At 44.1% G+C, this 25,323-nt stretch overlaps 2 protein-coding genes across 2 annotated transcripts in view; one reads left to right on the forward strand and one right to left on the reverse strand.

Moving 5' to 3' along the window:
- The first annotated feature begins 1,158 nt into the window (after nucleotides 1–1,158).
- LOC148148374 (uncharacterized) lies at nucleotides 1,159–14,149 on the forward strand. The gene is made up of 2 exons (XM_087993906.1): nucleotides 1,159–13,796; nucleotides 14,026–14,149. The coding sequence occupies exon 1, from the start codon at nucleotides 3,346–3,348 to the stop codon at nucleotides 3,982–3,984; it is 639 nt and encodes a 212-aa protein (XP_087850032.1). The 5' UTR covers nucleotides 1,159–3,345; the 3' UTR covers nucleotides 3,985–13,796; nucleotides 14,026–14,149.
- Nucleotides 14,150–14,476: 327 nt separating this feature from the next.
- The window catches only part of LOC122556267 (lactosylceramide 4-alpha-galactosyltransferase-like), a 34,418-nt gene continuing 23,571 nt past the window's right edge, over nucleotides 14,477–25,323 (reverse strand). Inside the window, exon 3 of the mRNA XM_043702894.2 lies at nucleotides 14,477–15,067. Within this exon, the coding sequence (XP_043558829.2) occupies nucleotides 14,477–15,067 (591 nt within the window). The remainder of the gene's footprint in view (nucleotides 15,068–25,323) is intronic.

Below are 25,323 nucleotides of genomic sequence, written 5' to 3' on the forward strand. Positions count from 1 at the left end.
CAGTCATTGTAAAACCAGATCTTGGACAGTTGCTGTAATTGACATTGCGAAACATTGTGGTGTCTCTTCTTGTGGAACAAGTGCTCTATCTGCTCGTCACTGATCCAAGAGGGAGCCTGTCCTTACTTAGACTGCAGCTTCCACCTCAACTGTTCGATCATCCACTAGCCATAATGCTGCACTGGGTCCTATTCTGCTGTCTATTGTTATCATCTGTTTTTCCTTGGATGATTACATTTACTGTTCTGGCATGCCCATCTAGCACTGTCACCAGATGTTAGCTCATTTGATTCTCCTTTAATTCCCCCTTGGCATCTTGCCAATCGTCTGGTTGGTTTTTGTCCAAGGCCTATTTGACTTGTTGGGTTGAAATCCTCAGTTTATTGTCCAAATTAGTCAAATCAAAGGCATTGACTGTGGACGCTCCTGCTCTGTAAGCTGTTGCCATAATGTTAATTATGTCTCTTTTCCTGAACCTGGTTGGACAGGGTCTGGCCTTACTCATTTCAATTCCCATTACCCATCCCAGTAATCTGTGTTAAATGTGGGTACAGTTGGGGTGTGCATCACTCTAGCCACTCAGTTCTGGATATGTCTAATGCCACAGGCACCAGTTTATAGTAGCTGTTGCAACACAGGATTTTGCCTGTGCATTTTAAAACCAGCCCATTTTGCAGTCTTGGGGTAGTTCTTGTACAAGTGCAGATGGGTGCACTTAATTCATTCCTGTTTCATGTACTAACTGTATATTATTCATGAGCTTTCCTGGGCATCTTTGACCTAGCTCCAATCCATCCTCTGGACCAAAGGCCAAACATCCCAGTTCAGTGCACCCATTGGTGGAGAATCCCCACCAGTCACCTGTCAGTTTGAGACTTATATAATAATGCCCTGAGCTCCTGTTGACTCTCCTGTTTGCCACTTGTTGATTGTTACACCCATACATTACTGTGTGGTCTGGATGGACCCAGGGAATACCATCATCACACTGGGCCACTGTGGCAGGAGAGGACCACGTGTAGCCACATTCTCTCCTGGTTCGACTGGTCACTTGAACACAAAGTAGAAGATAACAAGAAGAGCTGTATGTTGCTCGATTTCTGAAAGACATTGAGGTAGTACCTATTACAGTCTTAATTTATATGTATATCCATTAACACCTACACAGTATTTACACCCGTAAGCACATACCAACAAACAGTTTACCCATGCTCATTGATCAATGGTTAGAGGCTAGGAATGCTGTGGTGAGTAACTCCTCTCCTGACTCCCTAAAGTCTGTCTGTCATCTACAAGGCACAAGACAGGAGTGTGATGGAATATTTCCCACTTGCCCTGGATGAGTGCAGCTCCAAAAACACTCAAGAAGCTTGACACCATCCAGAGCAAAGCAGCCCACTAGGTCGAGACATTATCCACAATCACTTCCACCACTAAAGCTCAGTCGCAATAGTGTGTACTATCTACAAGATGCACTGCAGAAATTCACCAAAGGTCCTCAGACAGCGCCTTCTAAACCCACAGCTATGTCCAAGTAGTTGGACAAGAGCAGCAGATATATGATAACACAACTAGCTGCATGTTCCCCTCCAAGCCATTCACCACCCAGATTGGAAATTTATCGCTTCTCCTTCACTGTCATTGGGTCAAAATCCTGAAATTCCTTCCCTTACGGGCATTGTGGGTCTACCTACAGCACATGGCCTCCAGTGGTTCAAGAAGGCAGCTCACTACCACCTTCTCAAGGGCAACTAGGTGTGAGCAATAAATGCCCACCCAGTCAGTGACGCCCATGTCCCACAAGTGAATAAAACAAATTAAAAGGTCCACTGTAATTTGAGCAATGATAGTCTAGGTTGGGAAAGCTTCTATTCACTTATCGAAAATGATCAAGAGGTATTTCTATCCCCCATTACAGCATGATCAGGGGCTGATATCATCCTCTTGGCGTCAGTCCACAATCCTGTTGCTAGACCTAATATAAATTTGCTTTAATTCTCCTTTGTTGGCATACTAATGAGATTGTTCTGGGCATGCAGATAATGCATTTTTTGACATAATGTTTGGTGTCTTTGCTCATTTTTAGACAACAACACAATCCCTTAATTGTCTGTGGAGTGGCTTCTATTCCCTGAAGGGGATTCGAGACATCACGGCATTGATAAACAGCATGGTTACAGTCTTGGATCGGTACCAAGTACTGGCCATCTTTAAGGACAAGGCTGTATTTGATGGTTAGTTTGTTCTTTCATTTACTTTAGGAAGTGGAGTGTGTTCCCTCCTGTATTTGCTTTAAATTGGTATCACGACTCTGAGCCTGTGTAAGATGCTAGACTTTGGTTTGGCTCATAAAAATGGCATCTATATGTTTCAGGACAGGCAGTTCTCCCCCATGGATGCCTGGCTTGGCCAATTCATCTGGCCTTCTCTTCCTAATTAGGAAACTTCTATGATCGACCCAAACTTTAATGCTGCCATACTCATGGCCTTGGGCAGGTTGCACAGTTAATTGGAGCAGGGGTGCAGATGGTGAAGATTTTCCGTCTGCTGAGAGGAATCCTCTAGCTTCCCCCCGGTGGCAGCAATTCAGATAAACTGTTGCAGACATATGCGATGTCTGAGTAAACTCGTGCTGGTGGGGAAAGACTGTGAGACTGTCAAATAAACTACAGCTGCTGGCTCAGCAGCCTGAGTGCTCATTTTGTTGGGAAGCTGCAGCACTAACTCTGTTAGGTCTCCTTTGTGTGGTTCTCCAAATACAGACTGCATCCTGTCACTCAGTGCCCATTCTCCATATTGTAGAGAATCTGTCTACAAATATTTTTATACGGGAGTCTCTCTTCTGCTCCTATGTTCCTTTGGGCCTTCCCCTGTTTATTGTTGGCACAGATGTTCCCTTCCGTCATTCATGCCTGCAACTTCCAAGTGAAGATAACATCAGAGCTACTGGAGTGACTCAGGTTATGATTGCATCAGAGTCCTGAGCTGCTGAAGCTGCTGCTGCCAATTGTAACTAGCACCTGCCAAGTTCAAATTCGGGAAACACTGTCCAATACACATTTGCCAGGAAGCCACACACAGAGCAACAGCAACAGTTTCCCCCGAACAGAGACGTGACTTGTCCAAGTAGTGCTCTCTCTCGAGCAGTCTTTACACACACTGACCAGAATGTCCTGTTGATGGTGAACAGTGTAAAAACCACGATGACTTCGCACATGGTTTGTTACCCCCAAGGAGCAATATCACCAGAAGAGGACAATATATCCCACAGCGAAAGGGGGAGAGAATGGAGACACTGTCAAGGTGGATGACTGGCAATATAGGTTTCTGTTCCCTTTCAGACACATGACTAGTCCCATTGAGAGTGACCAGTTCCGGGAGACGGTGATCAGTCCCACAGAGAGTGACCAGTTCCGGGAGACGGTGATCAGTCCCACAGAGAGTGACCAGTTCCGGGAGACGGTGATCAGTCCCACTGAGAGTGACCAGTTCCGGGAGACGGTGACCAGTCCCACTGAGAGTGACCAGTTCCGGGAGACGGTGACCAGTCCCACTGAGAGTGACCAGTTCCGGGAGACGGTGACCAGTCCCACTGAGTGTGACCAGTTCCGGCAGATGGTGATCAGTCCCACTGAGTGTGACCAGTTCCGGGAGACGGTGACCAGTCCCACTGAGTGTGACCAGTTCCGGGAGACGGTGACCAGTCCCACTGAGTGTGACCAGTTCTGGGAGACAGTGACTAGTCCCACTGAGTGTGACCAGTTCCGGGAGACGGTGATCAGTCCCACTGAGTGTGACCCCAAATTGGCTATATCAATTCAAGGTGATGCCTTTTGGAGTGAAGAATGCACCAGCCACATTCCAAAGACTCATGAACAGAGTTGTGGCTGGATTAACAAATTTACAGTTTACCTGGATGATGTAGTCATCTTTTGTGAGTCATGGAAAGATCATGTGGTACAGTTGGCAAAGTTCTTTGAATGATTAACTGAAGCAAAACTGGTAATAAACTTAAAGAAAACAGAATTTGTGAAGGCAGAGGTGATTTTCTTGGGACATAATATTGATCATGGACGGTTGACCCCAAGGAATGCCAAGATGAAGGCCATCGAGGACTTTCCACGACCATCCTCAAAGAAAGAGGTGCTTCGATGTTTGGGACTAAATGGATTCTATCAGAAGCTCGTTGCAGTGTAATGGCACTGATAAAGAGGAACACAACATTTCAGTGGACAGAACAATGCCAGGAGCATTTGAGAACTTTAAAGCAACATTAATCACCGCACCAGTTTTAGCTACACCAAATTTTTTTGAAAGTAGTCATAGTTGAAATTGATGCTCGCGGTAATGAAGTTGGAGCTGTACAGCTACAGGAAGATGATGATGTAATGGAATGACTCAGGTTATGATTGCATCAGAGTCCTGATCTGCTGAAGCTGCTGCTGCCAATTGTAACTAGCACCTGCCAAGTTCAAATTCGGGAAACACTGTCCAATTGGCTACTTTTCAAAGAAACTCAACACCCATCACAGAAAATACTCTACCATCGAAAAAGAATTATTGAGTTTAGTACTGGTACTTTACAACACTTTAATGTGCCTCACTTCCTTTGGTGATGTCACCCATGATACCATGACCACACCCACTCCAGAGGCAATCTCCCCCCCCCCCCCCACTCCCAACTCCTGTCCCACACCAGGTCCTAGCTACTAGCCCTGCCGTGTTTTTACCATCCTCCCAGATCTCCCCCTCACTGAGGATGAATGATCAGTTCTCAGTAAAGGCCTCACCTTCATTCCACTATGTTCCCAGATCAACAAATTCAACACGTGTCGTGACACCAAATTTTTCTTTCGCTGCCTCCGCCTTTATGTTTACTTTTTCCATTAGGACTCCCACCCACCCTCCGAGCACCCCTACGCCCATCTCCAACACACTCCATCCATTTGGACACTCACGTGCTGGTCTGTTACCCGCCTTCAATCAATCATCTTCAACTGCCACTGTGACATTGACCCCCTCAACCTGTCCACCCCTCTCAACCATTCCAAACTCTCACCCTCACAATGCGCAAACCTACACTCCCTCTGCTCCAACCTCAACCTCACTATCAAACCAGTGGAAATGGTGTGGGGGGGGGGGAGTAGAATGGTATTTTGACCTCTACACCGTGAAGCCAGGTGCCAACTCGTGGACACTTCCACGTACTGCCCCCTTGACCATGACCTCACCTCCCATCACCAAACTATCATCTCCCAGGCCATCCACAACCTCATCATCTCAGGGGATCTCACATCCACAACTTCCAACTTCATGGTCCCTAAACCCCGCACTGCCTGGTTCTACCTCTTACCCAAAATGCACCAGTCAACCTTTCGTCTCCAACTGCTCCTGCCCCACGAACCTATTTCCTCATACCTTGAAGCTGTCCTGTCCCTCTTTGTCCAGGATCTCCCCTCATACATTCAGGATACCACCACATCCTCCGTGACTTTTGGTTTCCCGATCCCCAGTACCTCATCTTCACCATGGACATCCAGTCCCTATTATCATCCATTCTATATGACCAAGCCCTCGTTTCTTATTCTCCCACCAACCCAACCAGTACCCCTCCACTGACGCACTCATTTGATTGGCTGAACTGCTCTTCACCCTCAACAATTTCTCCTTCAAGTCCTCCCACTTCCTCCAGACCAAAGGGTAGCCATGGGCTCCCTCATTGGCCTCAGCTGTGTCTGTCTCTGTGTTGGACAGTCCATCTTCCGCAGTTACACCGGCACCACTCCCCATCTTTTCCTCCCCTACATCGATGACTCCATTGGAGCCACCTCGTGCTCCCACGAGGAGGTTGAATTATTCATCAACTTCACGAGCACCTTCCACCCTGGCCTCAAGTTCACTTGGACCATATCGGACACCTCCCCCCTTCCTGGACCTCTCCATCTCCGGCGACCAACTCAACACGGACATTTGCTTCAAACCCGACTCCCACAGCTACCTGAACTACACCTCCTCTAACTCTCCTCATGTAAAAACACTATCCCTTACTCCCAATTCCTCTGCCACTGTCGCATCTACTCCCACGAGGACCAATTCCACTCCAGAACATCCCAGTGGCCTCTTCCTTCAAGGACTGTAATTTCCTCTCCCACGTAGTAAACACTGCCCTCCAACACATCTCCTGCACATCCTGCACCTCTGCCCTTGAACTCCACCTCTCCAACCACAACAACTTCCTCAACTTCCACCAAACCAATCTCCGGTTACAACGCATCATCCTCCACCATTTCCACCACCTACAGTCAGATCCCACCATCAGAGATATATTTCCCTCTCCACCCCTTTCAGTGTTCCCAGAGACCATTCCCTCCGCGACTCCCTTGTTAGCTCCAAGTCCCCAATGAAACCACCTCCACACCTGATACCTTGCCTTGCCGCTGCAAGAGGTGTAAAACCTGTATCCACATCTTCCCTCCCCCCACCGCCTCCATCCAAGGCCCCAAAGGATTCCTCCACATCTGGCAGAAATTTTCCTGCACACCCACCCACCTCATCAACTGTGTCCGTTGCTCTCGATGTGGTCTCCTCTATATTGGGGAAACAGGTTGCCAACTTGTGGAACATTTCAGAGACCATCTCCGGTACTCACACACTAAACAACCCCACCGCCCTGTGGCTGAGCACTTCAACTCCCCCTCCACCAAGGACATGCAAGTGCTGGGCCTCCTTCACCGCCAAATCCTAGCCACCCAATGCCTGGAGGAAGAACGCCTCATCATCTGCTTTGGGACCTTCCAACCACACTGAATCAATGTTGATTTCACCAGTTTCCTCATCTCCCCTGCCCCCCCCCCCCCCGCCCCCCCCACCTTATCCCAGATCCAACCCTCCAACTCGGCAGCACCCTCTTGATCTCTCCTACCTTTCCATCTTCCTTCCCACCTATCCGCTCCACCTTCCGCTCCGAGCTATCACCATCACCCCCCCCACCTTCATCCACCTATCACATTCCTAGCTACCCCCCCAGCCCCACCCCCTTCCCATTTGTCTCTCAGCCCTCTTGCCCCAGCCCCCCACACTACATTTCTGATGAAGACCTTATGCTTGAAACATCGACTCTCCTGCTCCTTGGATGCTGCCTGACCGGCTGTGCTTTTCCAGCACCACACTTTTGACAGAGACAAATAGAATAATCCAGTGCAGTGATGAATAAAATCAGCAAACTCAACCCTTTCCAAACCAATTTATTGTGTCAAAGTCTTCAGCAGAGATTTATACTCTATGCATATACTAACATAGTCAAGAATATAGTGATACTGCAGCCATTTAAAAGTAGATCCATTATCATGTATTCATCAATTGATCAAAGTATACAAGACAGGAATCTAAAACTTTCACATCAATTTAAAGGAAAGTACCTCATTCTCCACCAGAAAGCAGAAATAACCTGAGAATGTTTAAACATAAATAAACATATAGAAATATATCCATCCTTCAAATATATTTTCATAAATTGATCTTACAAACAATCAGATCAAAGTGACTTTCAAATCCCATTTTCACAATCAGATATAAAGTTGCTGTCTATACAGGCAGCATTATCAGCATGGAACCCCACATTCCATAAATCCCGACAGTCACTAACCAGAGATGAAGTGTTTGGGAGCACGATGACTGTGGGATTCCACTGAGAGACAGGATTCCAGGAAATCTTTGAGATCTTAAAGCAGGTTGATGGAGGATCAAAGATTAACTGTCCCTTGTTAAAACACGGAGAGAGACAGCCAAACCAAATCAGCCTTTCCACCTCTATTGCAACACAGCAAAATTAAAATCTTCAAAGAGGCTAAGAGTGGCTCCTAAGCAGACTTGAAGATCACCATGTGGGATATATGTAAAGTGATGTTACTTCTGCAATCATAATTACTTATGCAAGGTAAATGCACTCACACCAGTGTGTAATTGTTTCAGCCAAGAGCTGAGTCAACAAGAATGAAAACTATGTGAAGGAAATATATAATTGTTTTTGTGTTAGCTAAAATGTGAATGTAAGAATGAAATGTGCCTGCAAACAATGGTAGATGTTACAGACAAATAGATAAGGTGCTGTGAGGGGAGGGGGTTAAGCTAGATATGCCTGTACAAACAATAGTTATAAGCATCCGTTTCCTGCTTCTGTAAAAACAAGAACAAACCACAATCAAGAGGTCATGAGGTCATAAGGTCATAACAAGTAAGGGAGGATATACCTAACAATGGGCCACAGTAGGATGTGGTCAAACGGCATTGTGAAGCCAGAAATAAGCATTTTGTCACAGACAAGGCCGAATAAGGCAAGAGATAAACAAGAGTAATGGGCGCCGGTCTTAGAGAAGTGGAAGATGTAAACGGGGGAGGAGCAATGGGATGAAAAATAGGAACCAAATTACATAAATGTTGTGTACGAGTTGAATTCAGTGTGTGTGTGTGTCCCTGCCTTGTGGACAGTGGACACCACACCCCTCTTGCAAGAGCGAAATAAATGACACTACTGATTCAGATCTCGTCTCGGACTGAAATTATTGAAGTGAGTGAGCTTCGTTTCTCACAACCAGTCACAGACTCTGCAACTAATCAGTGCAAACTCTGTTTGTATATAAAGCCAAATATTTATCAATTTATAATCAATATAGTAACTTTAGCAAACTAAACTTAAACAACAAAGCAATCTAATTAGTCTATGCTTTAAACTCAAAACCCTTTACTTTTATGCCCAGACATACAAAAGACAAACAGAAACAGTTAAGGGATAAATAAAGGACAGGTTACTTTAGTGGTTTTCACGATGCATTGTTCCACAAGCATAGACAGCAGTTTCTTTTAATTTTCTGGAAACATCAATTGGGGCCACTTTTACCGTTCACTCAGGTAACAACAGTGAAACTTATAGCTTAGTTTGCTACTCTCTGAGGTTTCAAGGGCTGCTCATGGTGGTTTAGGTGGGGAGCTTTCAAACCTTCATGCTGTAACTTCAACAGCCAGATTCTCTTTTCACACATAAACATATTCCAAAACCCAATTCAAACTCTGACCACTCCCTGGCAGACTGTCCATCTCCTCCATGAGCATTTCCAGATCTCATTAGTAACTGACTTCCACTATTTTTAAATGTAATGCTCTTCCCCAGTGCTAAAATCTTTGCAATTACTTTCGAGGCCTGACTTCCTGAACAAAACAAAAGCCTGCTTGGTCTGTTTTCCTTTTAACATAATCTGTTACCCACAGTCCAAAAGTCATCGTTAGCACACAGACACCAGTTTACAGCTCCTTTCCTGTGTGAATCAGTTCAGGGCAGAAGTACAATGAGAGGCCGAGTCTTGAGAGAGAAAGGGAGTGTAAGATATGGGTCAGTGGTTGGTTTAATCCCCAGCTTGTTGGAGAAATATGTGATGGTCAAAAGGGACAAATGTGGCCCTTGCCTGGATGTTTAATTGCCTCCACTGCCTGTCCTTTGGGGATTGGGTCATGACTTCTAATGGTCACCTGTCCCACGAAGGTCACTCGAGATGGGATTGAAGAAGAGTTCCAACTGGATATCCTACCCATTTCCCAGCCCTTACCATCAAATTGATCTCCACGGGGCCAGGAAAATTTAATCCATTGTGTCCTCTGGGATGGGACCGGAACAACTTAACAAGGCAAGAGAAAGAAAGATGGCACTTTCCCTTCCTAATGGCACTTTTCCAGATCCGATATTCCACAGTCGAATGAGAATCAAAGAATATGATACATCAGAGAAAGGATGCCTGTGAGAAAAAGTGGCTTCAGGATATGAGCTGGATTTAGACGGAATCAAATGTGGCCAACCCTTCCCAATGGTCAGAAGGCGCAAGATAGGCAACTCTGAATTAGCAGGAGCCATTTCATTGGAAATGGTTTGACAAAACACCATGGCAGATGGTGGAATATTAGTTCAGTAAAGAATGTGGAATTAAGGATCTAATAGTTACCATGAAACCACTGTCAATTGTCAGAAGATCCTATTTGGTTCACTCATGTCCTTTAGGGAAGCAAATGTGTCATCCTTAACTGGCACACAGGTGACTCCAGACCCACAGCAATGAGGTTGTGCCCTCTCGACAATTAGGAATTGGTAAATGAATGCTGGCCTAATGAGTGACGCCCTCATCCCATGAATGAGTTAATAAAAAAGTTCACATCAGAGATGGGCAGTGAGTGTGTGACATTGCAGTACTGACCTGACAAAGAAGCTTCCAGAACCGTTCAAAGAAAGTGCACTCATCTTCAAGCATGGAACAGAGAAATGATCATGCGTTGTCACAATTTGAAAAATAAATACCTTCTTCCTGCAGCACTTCCCGGGGCCGTGAGACTAAAACTCTCTACATTTTTTTCCCCACAAAATCTGGCCCCATTCAATCGACCACCACCAATGAAACAATGTCAGTACAACACAACAGAAACTGAGGAATGCACCGTGATTGTGTGTTGGTTTCTAACAGAGGTATCAAGTTTCAATCTGATGTGAAATTTGAACAGAATGAAAGAAAACTACAGCATGAACATAAATACAGCTGCTCCCATCTCAGTAATGATGACAGACAGATAGAACTCCCTCACAGAGGATCCAAGTGATGTACAGCAAGTTTACACAATGTGATTCGTAGCTGCAACTCACTTGGATACTAGCTGGAGACTGGTAGCTGGGGCTCAAGCTGTTGGGCAGATCCTCCCCAGCTTGTGGGGTCTTTATATTCTAATTGTAACCACAGCTGAACAACAAGCTCAATTCCGCAAAGTGAAAGACACCTTTAGTTTAAATACAAAAACTGAATCTGCAAGGTCAATTAATTACATCACTAGATGCACCCAAAATATTATCTAATTAATCAATAAACAGCAAAGTTAATAGGTGGCATGGTGGCTCAGTGGTTAGCATTGCTGCCTCACAGCACCAGGGTCCCAGGTTTGATTCCAGCCTCGGGTGACTGTCTGTGTGGAGTTTGCACGTTCTCCCCATGTCTGCGTGGGTTTCCTCCGGGTGCTCCAGTTTCCTCCCACAGTCCAAAGATGTGCAGGTTAGGTGAAAAGGCCATGCTAAATTGTCCATAGTGTTAGGTGGATTAGTCGGAGGGAAATGGGTCTGGATGGGTTACTCTTTGGAGGGTCAGTGTGGACTGGTTGGGCCGAAGGGCCTGTTTCCACACTGTAGGAAATCCAAATCAACAAAGCAAAGCTTTCCCTTATTTCACTGCAGTTGAATATCTGAAAGGTGTTGAAGATCTTTACTTTATAAAATAGTCAAAAATCACACTTTTATCAATTGTACCAGTCAATATTTCCATCGAGCATATTTTGAAGACAATCTCAATACAGGTGAGAGACAAAGTTTCAGTAAATAGATAATGTCAGCATCAGAACTAAATATCTCAGAGATTTTGGAATGTATTGTACTCTGTACATGTACAGCCTAGTAACCTTACCCAGATAAGGCACCCTTCCAACAGTAAAGACTGCTGCAGTACAGATATGCCATTCATAATATTGTACCTGAGGATGATGGTCATGTTATCATAGACCACTAGGACTTACAACAGCACACAAACCAACAGCCACCCTCAGACAACAACTCACCAGAACGAAGGACCCGATATCCAGCATGAGCAAAACTAATGTAGTGTACAAAATCCCATGCAAGGACTGCACAAAACACTATATAGGACAAACAGGAAGACAGCTAACGATCCGCATCCATGAACATCAACTAGCCACGAAACGCCACGATCAGCTATCCTTAGTAGCCACACACGCAGACAACAAGCAACATGAATTCGACTGGGACAACACTACCATTATAGGGCAAGTCAAACAAAGAACAGCCAGGGAATTCCTAGAAGCATGGCACTCATCCACAAACTCCATCAACAAACACATCGACCAGGACCCAATATACCGGCCACTATAGTGGACAGCTGAAACTGACAACCGGAAGCGGCAGGGACAGGCCACTATAAATGCCGGAGGAAACACCACAGAAGCGCTTCACAGGAGGCTCCCAAGCACTGAGGATGTCACCTAGACAGGGGACGAAACATTTGCAACAAAAACTTCCAGCTCGGCGAACAGAACCACAACAACGAGCACCCGAGCTACAAATCTTCACCCAAACTTTGAATGTTATCATAGACTTTGAGTAGATTATTCTCACAAATTACGTGATCAAGGTTCTGTAAATACTCATGACAGGAATGACAATGAAGGTTTTTTTTGGGTTTTTTTTGTTAAAATGTGTGATAATTCATACAAAATAACTGTGAAGATGATGTAGCTGCAGAACAGGTGGCACAGTGTCTCAGTGTTTTGCACGGCTGCCTCACAGTGTCAGGGACCCGGGTTTGATTCCAGCCTCAGATGACTGCCTGTGTGGAGTTTGTATGTTCTCACTGTGTCTACGTGGGTTTCTGCTGCGGCTCCAGTTTCTTCCCACAGTCCAAAGACATGCAGTTTAAGTGGATTGGCCACACTTAATTGCCCATAATGTTCAGGGATGTGCAGGTTAGGTGCATTAGCTATGAGAAATGTACAGAGATAGGTCTGAGTGGGATGCTGTCTGGAGGGTCAGTGGGGATTTGTTGGGCCGAATGGCCTATTTCCACACTGTGGGAATTCTATGATCTGTCAGTATTAAAACTCACAGTCATTCTTTATACTGTATATGGTCTTATCCCAATGATATTTGTGTGTTTCTGTGCTGGAGAAAGTTAATCATTCAATCATTTAAATTACGTAATGTTTGCAACACAGGGATTGGTATTGATGAAAAATGAGTCAGCAGTTAAACAGATTCCAGCAAATTTGAATTAAGAGGCTGAGGTTACAGAAGGTGGCAGTGACTCAAAATTGTATTGTTAACATATCTCAGTGCAGCCATTAAAGTTTGTGTCAAATCAGATTGTTTGTATAGGGTGGGAGAAGGGAACAGGGATGGGATTGATAAAAGCGAAATAATGCAGACGCTGGAAATCTGAACGAGAAATCAGAAATGCTGGAGGAGCTCAGCAAGTCTGGCAGCATTCATGGAGATAGAATCAGACTTAATGTTTTGACTCAGCTTCAGAACTTCCCACTCAGAATAGAAGTGCTTTACTACTGGAGGATTTCAAAACCGGGGCGCATTTTTTAAAAGTGAGAGGAGAAGTATTCAAAAAAAGACACTAGGGGTGAGTTTTTTTTAATGCAGTGGGTAGTTTGCTTGTGGAATGAACTTCCTAAGGAAGTGGTGGATGTGGGCATGGTTACAACATTTGAAAGGCACTAAGGTAAGTCCATGAATAGGAAAGGTTTGGAGGGATATGGGTCAGGAGCAGGTGGGTGGGGCTATTTTAGTTTGGACTGGTTGGATCAAAGGGTCTGTTTATGTGCTGTATGATTATACTGTATTTTAGTCCACCCAAGATAAACCATTGATATTCATGTTCTTCTTGAATTAGACATCTGTAATTCTTTTACAACATTATTTTCAAGGCTACAATATCACCGACATAAACACAGATTCTGGCCTCTGTCCTTACTGATGTCACTGTACATTAAACACACATAACCAACTGACCACACTGACTCCATTGTGCAGGGAGAGTGACTGAAGGCCTTATACTGAAACATCACTGATTGTTGATGTCATGTAACTCTCTTAAAAATGTACAGCATTCGCTATGATATAACACAAAACAGTCTGTGAAAAAGGGTTGCACACCTTGAACATTATTTTGATCATAATAGTCTCCAAATTGTTTAAGGTTGAAACTTTATTGCTGGAACAGCACAGCAGGTCAGGCAGCATCCAGGGAACAGGAGATTCGACGTTTCGGGCACAGGCCCCTCATTCCTGAAGAAGGGCCTGTGCCCGAAACGTCGAATCTCCTGTTCCCTGGATGCTGCCTGACCTGCTGTGCTGTTCCAGCAATAAAGTTTCAACTTTGATCTCCAGCATCTGCAGACCTCACTTTCTCCTCCAAATTGTTTAAGAATTATATGATGTTAAAAAGGCAAAAATCATCTGTCTTCCCCCAGCCCCGGTTTCTCCCTCTACATCTCTCCCACTTTCCTCTGAGACAACAAGATACACAGAAACCCATTCCTTACTGTGATCCAGCAGCCTCACAGAAAGCAGCAAGATACAGGGAAAGATACAAATAGGTTTGGGGCCAAGTGAGACCCATGATTGGTTTGATTAACAGTGATTCTGATTAACATTCAATGCAATATTGCAAATCTTCACTCAAAAAAAAGTAATAGAGTAATGGAGATGTATAGCATGGAAACAGACCCTTTGAACCAACTCATCCATGCCAACCAGATAATCTAGTCCTATTTGCCAGCACTTGGCCCATATCCCTTCCTAATCGTGTACCCATCCAGATGCCTTTTAAATGTTGTAATTGTACCAGCTCCACTACAACCTCTGGAGGCTTATTCATCATTTTGGGAGAGTTTCATATGTACTTGGACAGTATTTATTAAAGAAATATTCTATTAGAGATCGACTTCCTTTGATTTGAAATTTATGACGACGACTCAGTGAATTCCAGAAATGTACCCCAATTGTCTCTGAGAATTTCTTTTCAATCTCATCAGCATTCCCTTTCCATGTATCTTTTTCAAAGTATTTTTTCCAATCAGGGTATGGAACAGGGTAGAACCAGTTGTTGGACAAATACTTAATGCCTTTGCATTCTTTGTTGAGGACGTTGTGGAGATTATCAGTTTCACACCATTTCTTCAGCATTCGGGTCATCAGTTCTGGACCCTGTTGGCCCCAAACTGCTCCATTGTAGTTCTCAACAAAATCCCATAAGCAACTCTCTATGAAGGAATGAGAACGGTTAAATCCCAAAGCTGCATTATTCGCATAATTTCCTAATTCTGCACAGAGGAAGTTGTGGAACAGCAGAGGTTTGATTGATATTATATCTGTGTCCAGATAGGTGCCCCCGTACTTCCATAGCAGGGCTATCCGACAGCCATCAGATAGCGAAATAATCCAATACAGTTCAGTGCTGGGATCTACCTGTAAAATAACAGAATGAATGCTCATCAATTTTGAAATTTTATATCACTGTTACCTCCAAATGCTGAGCCCTCCCTCCAATCAATGCTCACTTTATAAGCACCAATATCTGAGGGTACTTTGTAATGGGCTGAAGGTGGGTCTTGAGGAGAGGAGAACCTGGGCTGGTTCAGTTGTAAACCTGCACGGTCTTTCAATGGAGAAAAGCTGCAGCCAATTTCCCCACTGCCCCCAGTACAGTCTCCAATCCTAACCACAAGAGCAAATGTCCTGTGAACCACACCACAGCACAGGTCAAATAAAACTTTAGTTCAATTAGATACAAAAGTAACCCCTCAGTCTTCTGATCCATGGAGAACCTAATGAGTATTTCTGACCAGATTCCTTCTCCATTCAGCGATTCATACTGAAATATTACAGTGCAATAGACAAATATGTTTCTGTTTGAAATCGAGATGTGAGATATCACAAGATTGAGTCACTGGATGAATGTAGATCACATTCTCAATCGCTCATCCTGTTCACACACATTGGATCCTTCAACAAGGTAAATGAAAGAGACAGGACACAGCAGAAATGCTCAAACATAACCAAATTGCTGCATTTGGCGCTCATTGATTTGTTGCAAGCTCTATAGAGCCTGATTGCTTAAGAAAATTAAAATAAAAGATTAATTTTTCAGGACCAGCCTTCAAAAAGAACACTCTCAAGGCCCTCATAATGGGAACGCACTGCTGAGTTCTAAAAGATAAGGTAAATTCAATGAAACACATTATAAACATAGTCTGTAAAGTGAAAATACAAGATCTCAACATTATATCCCTGCCAGATTATCCAGAACCCCACATAGTCTTGATTATAAACTCAGACAGGATCAGGAACAATCAGCATATTTGATTCCAAAATGGTCTGGGTGGGTTACACTTCGGAGGGTCAGTGTGGACTTGTTGGGCTGAAAGGCCTGTTTCCACACTGTAGGGATTCCATGATCTATGAAAACTAATCCAGCATCTAAGTAGTTGGGAATTTACAACTTGTTTGACCAGAGATTCAGGAATACTGCTCATTCTTAGAAAGGAACCAATTTATTTTCAGCAAGTGCTGGAGAAACTTCGCAGCACTAGCAGCAGTTTCTTCCCTGCTGTTGTTAGACTCCTGAATGGACCTTTCAAATTTTAAATTTAATGTTGATTGCAGATGTCATGCACTTACCCTGCAGCTCTAGTATTGTAATCCTTGCTCTGTTCTATTACCCCAATGCACTTTGTATGGTATGACCTGCCTGTGCTGCGCACAAAACAAAAAAATTTCACTCTACTTAGGTGCATGTGACAATAATAAATCAAATTAAAATCAAATCAAGAAGTATTTGTGGAGAGAGAAAAACAAGAGTTAATGTTTCAAGTCCAATATAATGCATTGGAACATGTGTTTTCAGGGCCAGAATGTCAAAGGTCTGGCAGTTTTTCACACAGATTGACACCACCATCACCTTTTTTTTTTCATGAAGGGTGGGAGCTCCACACTTCTGAGAGGAGATGCTGCCCAGGATTTCCTCAGAAATGTGGAGTCATGTCTCCATCTTGTCAGTTCTCTTGTAGCACTGGGCTGTAAGAGGGAGTTCTGTGGCAAGTGGTGAGGGAACAAGAGAGAAAGGCTTGACCTCATCCTCACCATTCCACCAGCTGCAGATGCATCTGTCCATGACAGTATTGGTAAGAGTGACCATGGCACAGTCTGTCTGGAGACAAAGTCCCACCTTCACATTGAGAATTATTCCTGCAGCAGTGAGCTGTTGGATTCTGAAATTCAAGGAGGAGAAAGTGAGGTCTGCAGATGCTGGAGATCAGAGCTGAAAATGTGTTGCTGGAAAAGCACAGCAGGTCAGGCAGCATCCAAGGAGCAGGAGAATCGACGTTTCGGGCATGAGCCCTTCTTCAGGAATCCTTCCTGAAGAAGGGCTCATGCCCGAAATGTCGATTCTCCTGCTCCTTGGATGCTGCCTGACCTGCTGCGCTTTTCCAGCAACACATTTTCAGCTCTGAAATTCAAGGAGCCTAGCACCCACTTTTACTGTCAAAAAGCACAAAAGGTCAGTAAAAGGTCAGAGTATCAGGAGGGTAGGCTTACAGTTGAGTACAGTACCAGCTAGGTGGGGTGCAAGTGTTTCCGGTATGTAGGGTACCAGCTCAATAGGTGGTAGAATTTCAAGGAGTGCAAAGTGGCAAGAGACCTAAATAAGTGATGAATGCTTCGGATAAATAGATGGGTGTTATGAAATCCAGCAGGGGCATAGGAGAGTGTTTGTCAGATTTGGGCTATAGAATTGGGTTCAGCAGCTGTGGAAAGGGTATTGGATCCCTGGATGGATTGAATGGATCCAGGGAGCCAAGCCAGAGCATGGGAACATTGATTGATTGAATAGGAATACCGCTGCGAATAACTCACCTCCTGTGTCCCCAAATCTTGCCCATCATCTGCAAGGCACAAGCTTTATTGGCAAAACTAAAGAACTGATCATTGGCTTCAGAAAAAAAGGAGAACATGCCCCCATTTACATTGATGGAGCTGAGTTTGCCAGGGTTCAGGGTACCAAGTTGTTAGGAGTGACGATAACCAACAATCTGTCCTGAACCTCTCACGTAGATGTAATGGGCAAGAAGGCACAACAATGCTTCTTCTTCCTCAGACAGCACAGGAAGTTTGACATGTCTACAAAGTCCATCACCAAATTTTAAGATGCACCATTGAAAGCATACTGTCTGGGTGCATAACAGACTGGTACGGCAACTGATCTGCCCAGAACTGTAAGAAACTACAGAAAGTGGCGTATACAGTCCAGACCATCATGGAAGCCATACTTATGAGCTCCATTTATATAGCCTGTTGCTGCGGAAAGGCTGCCAACATTATTAAAGACCCATCACACCCTTGCAAAGCTCTCCTACAACCTCTTTCATCAGGCAGGAGATACAGAAGCTTGAATACACATACCAACAGGTTTAAGAACAGCTTCTTCCCTGCCATTATTAGACTGATGAATGGATCTCTTTAACTTCAAATAATGCTGATCATGCTAATGTTGATTTACCCTGTGCAGTGTAAATTGCATGCCTCTGTCTAGTCCTTGCTTACTATGACCTGCCTGTACTGCTCAGAAACAGAGTTTCACTGTAGTTTCACTGTAGTTAAGTACACGTGTCAATAAATCAATCAAATCGAGTCAGGAGTGTGATGGAATACTCCCCACTTGCCTGGATCAGGGCAGCTCCAACAATACTCACACTATCCAGGACAACACAACCTATCTGATTAATACCACATCCAAAACTTCCACTACCTCCACGACTGATGTGCAGTGGTGGCAGTAGATTCAAGTTACACTGCAGAAATTCACCAAGGTTCCTCAGACAGTACTCTCCAAACCCATGACCACCTCCAGCTCAAAAGGCAAAGGCAGGAGACATGTGGGAACATCATCACCTTCAAGTTCCCCTCCAAGCCACTCACCATCCTGATGGGGAAATGGATCAAGATTAGAGTGGTGCTGGAAAAGCACAGCGGGTCAGGCATCATCCGAGGAGCAGGAAAAATCAATGTTTCGGGCAACAGCCCTTCATCAGGAAAGTATCGTTGTTCCTTCTCTGTCACTGTGCCAAAATCCTGGAATTTCCTTCTGAGGGCATTGTGGATCGACCTACAGCAGGTGGACTGCAGCGATTCAAGAAGGCAGCTCACCACCACCTTCTCAAAAGCAACTAGGGATAAATGCTGGCCCAGCCAGCAACGCCTACATCTCAAGAGTGAATTTTTAAAACACTTTGAGTAGATTTTGGGAGCTAGATGTGTTTTCTAAACTACCTGAGATGAACACTTGCCATCCCCACCCGCACCTCCTTGACTTACCTATTGGCCCCCCTGCCCCACTTTGCACTTGACAGCTACCTAACCTGCTCCCAATGTAACTGGTACACGACCCATCCTTATTTGGCATACCGCTCCTTACTCGGCTGCCATTTTACCCTGGCACCTTACCTGTTCCCTGACTGGCACCAGACAAAACAAGCATCTGACAACAGAATCTTAGTTCCCCACCCGCAGTTGGCATTCTACTTCTCTGGAACTCTATAAACCTGGTACCCTACAGAGCTGGTATCTTACCCTGCCAACACCCTAACGTCACTTAATTTACTTATCTAACATTTCACTGCAACTGTCAAAGGGTCTGCCTGTGATTCTGGACTTTATATTTTGGAATATTGCTTCTGAAAAGGAGGCAAGATTTACTCTCCACTAACAGTTCAGCACTAGAAAGAACTTTTCTGAGGCTCAGTAGCAGCACCAACTAGAAATAAATATGGCTCCATATTTTGAAGGGAACCCTGAGAAGACTTTCTGATCCCAAATGTCAAGTTCTTTTGCTTTGTAAAAATGATCAGCAGGAGTGGTGATCTGCGTGAGATTGCATTCCTCGGAAAATCAACCCAGTGTAGCAGCAGTGTCAGAATTCCAATGAGTGAAGTGAGATTGGCTTGAACTGAGCTGTGTGTTAAATATGAAATAATAAGTGGTGACTGAGCTGGATTGATTGATAAGCTGGAACAGTGAAATGAGGTAAAAAAGTACCAGGGACTGACCGTAATTTCTTCCTCCACACTTTGAAAGAGTTGCCTGTATTTGCACAGCTGCCTGTTGATAGTGATCATGTTGATTTGTGTGGTTTTAAGTTGATTACACTGGACGGGAACCAATGAACTGCAGTTGGCTTGAAATTTTTCTTGGCTACATTTCAAAGCCCTTCATTTCTTCTGGCAGGAAGCCAGCGTTGTCCTACATTTACAGAACCTGGGGGAATCTGGAATCAATGGTGTGTCCCCAGAATCACCAGCAGCAGGAGCGCTATGTCCAGGTGAACATGTTCCAGGTGAAAAGCTGCCAAGCTTGAGGAACAGTTGGAAATGCTTCATATTACGTGGGAAGACGAGGTGGTGCAGGAGAGGTCAGTGTAGGACATGGTCATTGTGTACCCAGGGAGAAAGAGTGAGGCTGAGAGATAAACCAGACAAATGGGATGGAATTCAATGGAGGCAGAGCAGGAACCTCCTGAGATGTCCGAAATAATCCTGGTGGTTTTACAGGGAAAGATATCAATGAGGTAGATGGCAAAGTGCCAAGATGCGTCTTTTTATTTTATTTAGTTTTGGACAGTGAACCTTAAAAAACTAAGGTGCTGCTTTAAACACAGGAGACTGTCCAATGTGGTGGTTGCAGTTTTAAAACTACTTTTTTCTTGAGCACTCTGCGAGTTGTATACACGATTGCATTTTGCAGAAAGACTGAAAGCAGAAGTAGACACCATGGGGCCAATGGGTTCTGAACTAAAGTGAACTGCTTGGTAACAATGCTTTGCTTGGCTCCTGAGTAGGAGACCATGGCTTCGGTTGGGTCAGTGCAGGAGACAACTCCCCAGCCTTGAAAGATCTCTCCCTCTGTCACTTTCTGTCTCATGTGGAGGCAACTGTCTGGCACTTACTCTTCTCTGCAAACTCCCTGTTGAAGAAGAAATAAAACACCTTTAAAGACAGTGTGAGGACCAATAAATGAAAGATAACTTTGATGTGTGAACAACCGTGTGTGAACAAACAGTCATAGAGATGTACAGCATGGAAACAGACCCTTCAATACAACTCGTTCATGCCAACCAGATATCCTAAACTAATCTACTCCCATTTGCCAGCACTTGGCCCATATCCCTCTCAGCCTTTCCTATTCATATACCCATCCAGATGCCTTTTAAATGCTGTAATTTTACTAGCCCTCACCACTTCCTCTGGTAGATCATTCCGTACATGCACCATCCTTTGCATGAAAAAGTTGACCCTTAGGTCCCTTTTAACTCTTTCCCCTCTCATCTTAAGCCTATGGCCTCTAGTTCTGGATTCCATCCCAGAGAAAAATCCTTCCAAGCCCCTCATGATTTTATAAACTTCTTTAAGATCACCCCTCAGCCTCCGATGCTTCAGGGAAAACAGCCCTAACCTACTCAGCCTCTCCTTATAGCTCAAACCCTCCAACCTTGGCAACATCCTTGTAAATCTTTTCTGAACCCTTTCAAGTTTCACAACATCCTTCCGATAGAAAGGAGACCAGAATTATGTACAATATTCCAAAAGTGGCTCAATCAATGTCTTGTACAACTGTAACATGACCTCTCAACACTTATACTCAATGCTCTGACCAATAAAGGAAAGCCTACCAAATGCCTTCTTCACTGTCCTATCTACCTGCAACTCCACTGTCAAGGAGCTATGAACCTGCACTCCAAGGTCTCTTTGTTCAGCAACACTCCCTAGGACCTTACCATGATGTGTCCATCTGTCACCTCTCGGCCCATCGGCCCATCTGATCAAGATCTGGTTAAACTCTGAGGTAACCTTCTTCGGTGTCCACTACACCTCCAATTTTCTTGTCATTTGCTAACTTACTAAGTGTACCTCCTATGATCACGTCCAAATCATTTATATAAATGACGAAAAGCAGTGGACCCAGCATCGATCCTTGTGGCACTTCACTGGTCACAGGCCTCCAGTCTGAAAATCAACACTCCATCACCACCTTCTGTCTTCCACCTTTGAGCCAGTTCTGTATCCAAATGGCTAGTTCTCCCTGTACTACATGAAATCTAACCTTACTAACCAGTTTCCCATGAGGAACCTCATCGAATGCCTTACTGAAGTCCATATTGATCACATCCACCACTCTGCTTCCATCAATCCTCTTTGTTATTTCTTCAAAAAACTCAAACACGTTTGTGAGACATGATTTCCCACGCCCAAAGCCATGTTGACTATCCCATATCAGTCCTTGCCTTTCCAAGTACATGTACATCCTGTCCCTCAGGATTCCCTCCAACAACTTGCCCATCACCGATGTCAGGCTCACCGGTCTATAGTTCCCTGGCTTGTCCTTACCACCTTTCTTAAATAATGACACCACGTTTGCCAACCTCCAGTCTTCCGGCACCTCACCTGTGACTATCGATGATACAAATATCTCAGCAAGAGGCCCAGCCATCACTTCTCTAGCTTCTGACAGAGTTCTAGGGTACACCTGATCAAGCCCTGGGGATTCATCCACTTTTATACATTTTAAGATATCCACCACCTCTTCCTCCGTAGTATGAACATTTTTCAAGATGTCACCATCTATTTCCCCATATTTTATATCTTCCATGTCCTTCCCGACACGTCCATGTCTATGTCCTTCTAAGAACAAAAGAAATTGGAAATTAAAAGGAACAACTGATTGAATCCTATTGTCCAGGAAGGTGCTCTCTCGGTTTCTCTAATTTATTATTCATTCTCCTTTCCATATTTTATCTGCCCTTATGGAACTGCTTGTGTGTGAAGGGGGAGGGGATGATTAAGAAACGATAGAGTTTGAGCTGTCAAGTTCTGATTTAGCCATTTCTATTTCCTAATTGACATAGAGTCATAGAGTCCTATAGCACAGAGACAGGCCCTTCGGCCGAAACTGGTCCATGCCGACCATAATGTCCGTCTACACTGACTCCATTTCCGTGCACTTGGTCCATGTCCTTCTAATCCTTTCCCATCTATGTATTTGTCCAAATGCCTTTTAAATGTCGTTAATGTACCTGCCTCAACCACTTCTGCTGACAGCTCATTCCATATGCGTACCACCCTCTGAGTAAAACAGTTGCCCCTCAGGCTCCCTTTTATTCTTTCCCCTCTAACCTTAAACTGATGTCCTCTAGTCCTCGATTCCCCAACCCTGGGAAAAAGACTGAATGCATTCACCCTATCCAGGCCTCTCATGATCTTATACACTTCTGTAACTTTTCCTCTCAGTCTCCTATGCTCTAAAGAAAAAGGTTTGAGCTGGTCCAACCTCTCCCTATAACTCAGACCATTGAGTCCAGACAACATCCTTGTAAATTATTTTGCACTCTTTTCAGTTTAATAAGATCCTTCCTTATCACAAGGTGATCAAAACTGAACACATAGTCCAAGTCCAGCCTCACCAATGTTCTGTATAGCTGCACCATAACTGCTCAACTTCTATACTCAATGCACTGACTGATGAAAGCCAGTGTGTCAAAAGACTACCCTTTCTATCTGTGACTCCACTTTCCGGGAGTTGTGAATGTTAACTCTAAGATCCCTCTGTTCCACTACACTCCAGAAGGCCCTACCATCCACCATGAAACTCCTACTTTGATTTGACTTTCCAAAATGTAAAACCTCACACTTATCTATCCTAAACTCTATTTGTCATTTCTCGGCCCACTTCCCCAGCTGATCAAGGTCCTGCTGCAATTTCTGATAACCTTCCTGACTGTCCACAATACCACCTATTTTAATATCATCAGCAAACTTACTAATCATGCCTTGGACATTCTCATCCAAATCACTGATATAGATAACAACAGTAATGGGCCCAGAACCGACCCCTGAGGCACCTCACTAGTCACAGGCCTCCAGCCAACAAGCATCCTTCTGCTATTACCCTCTGCTTCCTACCATTAAGCTAACTTTGTATCCAATTTGCCAGCTTGCCTTGGATTCCATGCGATCTAACCTTCCAGAGCAGGCTACCATGTGGAACCTTATCGAAGGCCTAACTGAAATCCATATAAACTATATCTACCACCCTGCCTTCTCACTTCATCAAAGAACTCCATCAAAATTGTTATTAATCAAAGGCAGTTACTTCATAATAAACAGTTATATACTTATTACTTACAGAAATATTTTGTGTTATTTTCTAACCCAAGTTTCATCAGTTAGAAAAATTGGGTACTTTGGATAGTTTGATGAAATATTTTCATTTTGCTTGATCTCCGGAATAATGGACCTGATTTCTGGCAGTTGACCCCACTGAATTGTGACAAGAGGCAGCTTGAGCAAGGAAAATTACTGGCCAACTCACCACACTGTAATATACCCAGATGGAGATGTTAGCATAGAGGTAGGGTTAAAGATTAATTTTATTTTATGGGAAAGACAAATTTACCTGCACTCACAACTGGTAGCCCAGCATTTTGCTTTAACTCAGTTCATACTCAGTGAACTGACTAACTGTCCAGTTCTACCTCATTCACGAACTGATTTCGATCTTGAACTTCTGCAAAGAACAAAGAACAGTATAGCACAGGAACCAGACCCCTGTTCCTGCTCACCAGACCTACACTGACATATGACGCCTGTCTAAAGACCTTTTGCTTCTTTGCATCTACTCCCCACCTATTCCTGTATCTGTTCAGATACCTCTCAAACTTTGTGATTGTATCTACCTCTATCACTTCTTCTGATAACACATTCCAGGCACTGACCACTCTCCGTATAAAATACTTGCTTCTCACATCTTCTTTAAACATACCCCCTTTTACCTTGAACCTATGCCCCCAAGTAATCAAACATCCTGCAAAAAAAAACTCTGACTATCCATTTTGTCCATGCCTCTCACAGTTTTGTAAACTTCTATCAGGTTGCCCTTAATCTCTGACTTTCAAGTGAAAACAAACTGAATTTCTCCAATCTCTCCTCATGGCTAATATCCTGCAAACAAGGCAATATTTTGGGAAACCATTTCTGTACCCTCCCAAAAGCCTCCATATTCTTCTGGTGGTGTGGCAACCAGAACTGTACACCATTCCAAATATGAGCTAACTAAAGTGTTGTACAGCTGCAACATGACTCATCAAGTTTTATATTTTATACCTTGACCAATGAAGGCAAGCATATCATAGGCCTTTTTGACCACATTTTCTACTTGCATTGCTGCTTTCAGGGAACTGTGGACCTGAATGCCTTGATCCCACTTTATGTTGATGCTTGTACGGGTTCTACCACTTACCGTGCACTTCTCGTCTGTATTTCAAAATGCACCACCTTGCGTTTGTCTGGATTAAACTCCATCTGCCATTTCTCTGCCCAGGTACCTCCAGCCTATCTATATCCTGCTGTATCTTCTGGCAATCTTCCTCACTGTCCGCAGCTCCCCCCACTCCTTATGACATCTGCAAATTTATCAAATTACCTCTATTCTCCTCAAAATCATTCATATATATTACCAACAACAGGGGTACCAGCAGGATATCACTTCTCACAGATCTCCAGTCTGAAAAACATCCTTCTATCGCTACTGTATGTCTTCGATGACTAAGCTAGCTCTGTATCCATCTTACCAGCTCAGCATGGATCCCATATGATGGCAGCCTGCCATGAGGGACC

This window comes from Chiloscyllium plagiosum, unplaced genomic scaffold, assembly GCF_037043375.1.
Source record: "Chiloscyllium plagiosum isolate Xiang-an unplaced genomic scaffold, Cpla_swu_hap1 HiC_scaffold_13, whole genome shotgun sequence".
In the NCBI taxonomy this organism is placed as follows: Eukaryota; Metazoa; Chordata; class Chondrichthyes; order Orectolobiformes; family Hemiscylliidae; genus Chiloscyllium; species Chiloscyllium plagiosum.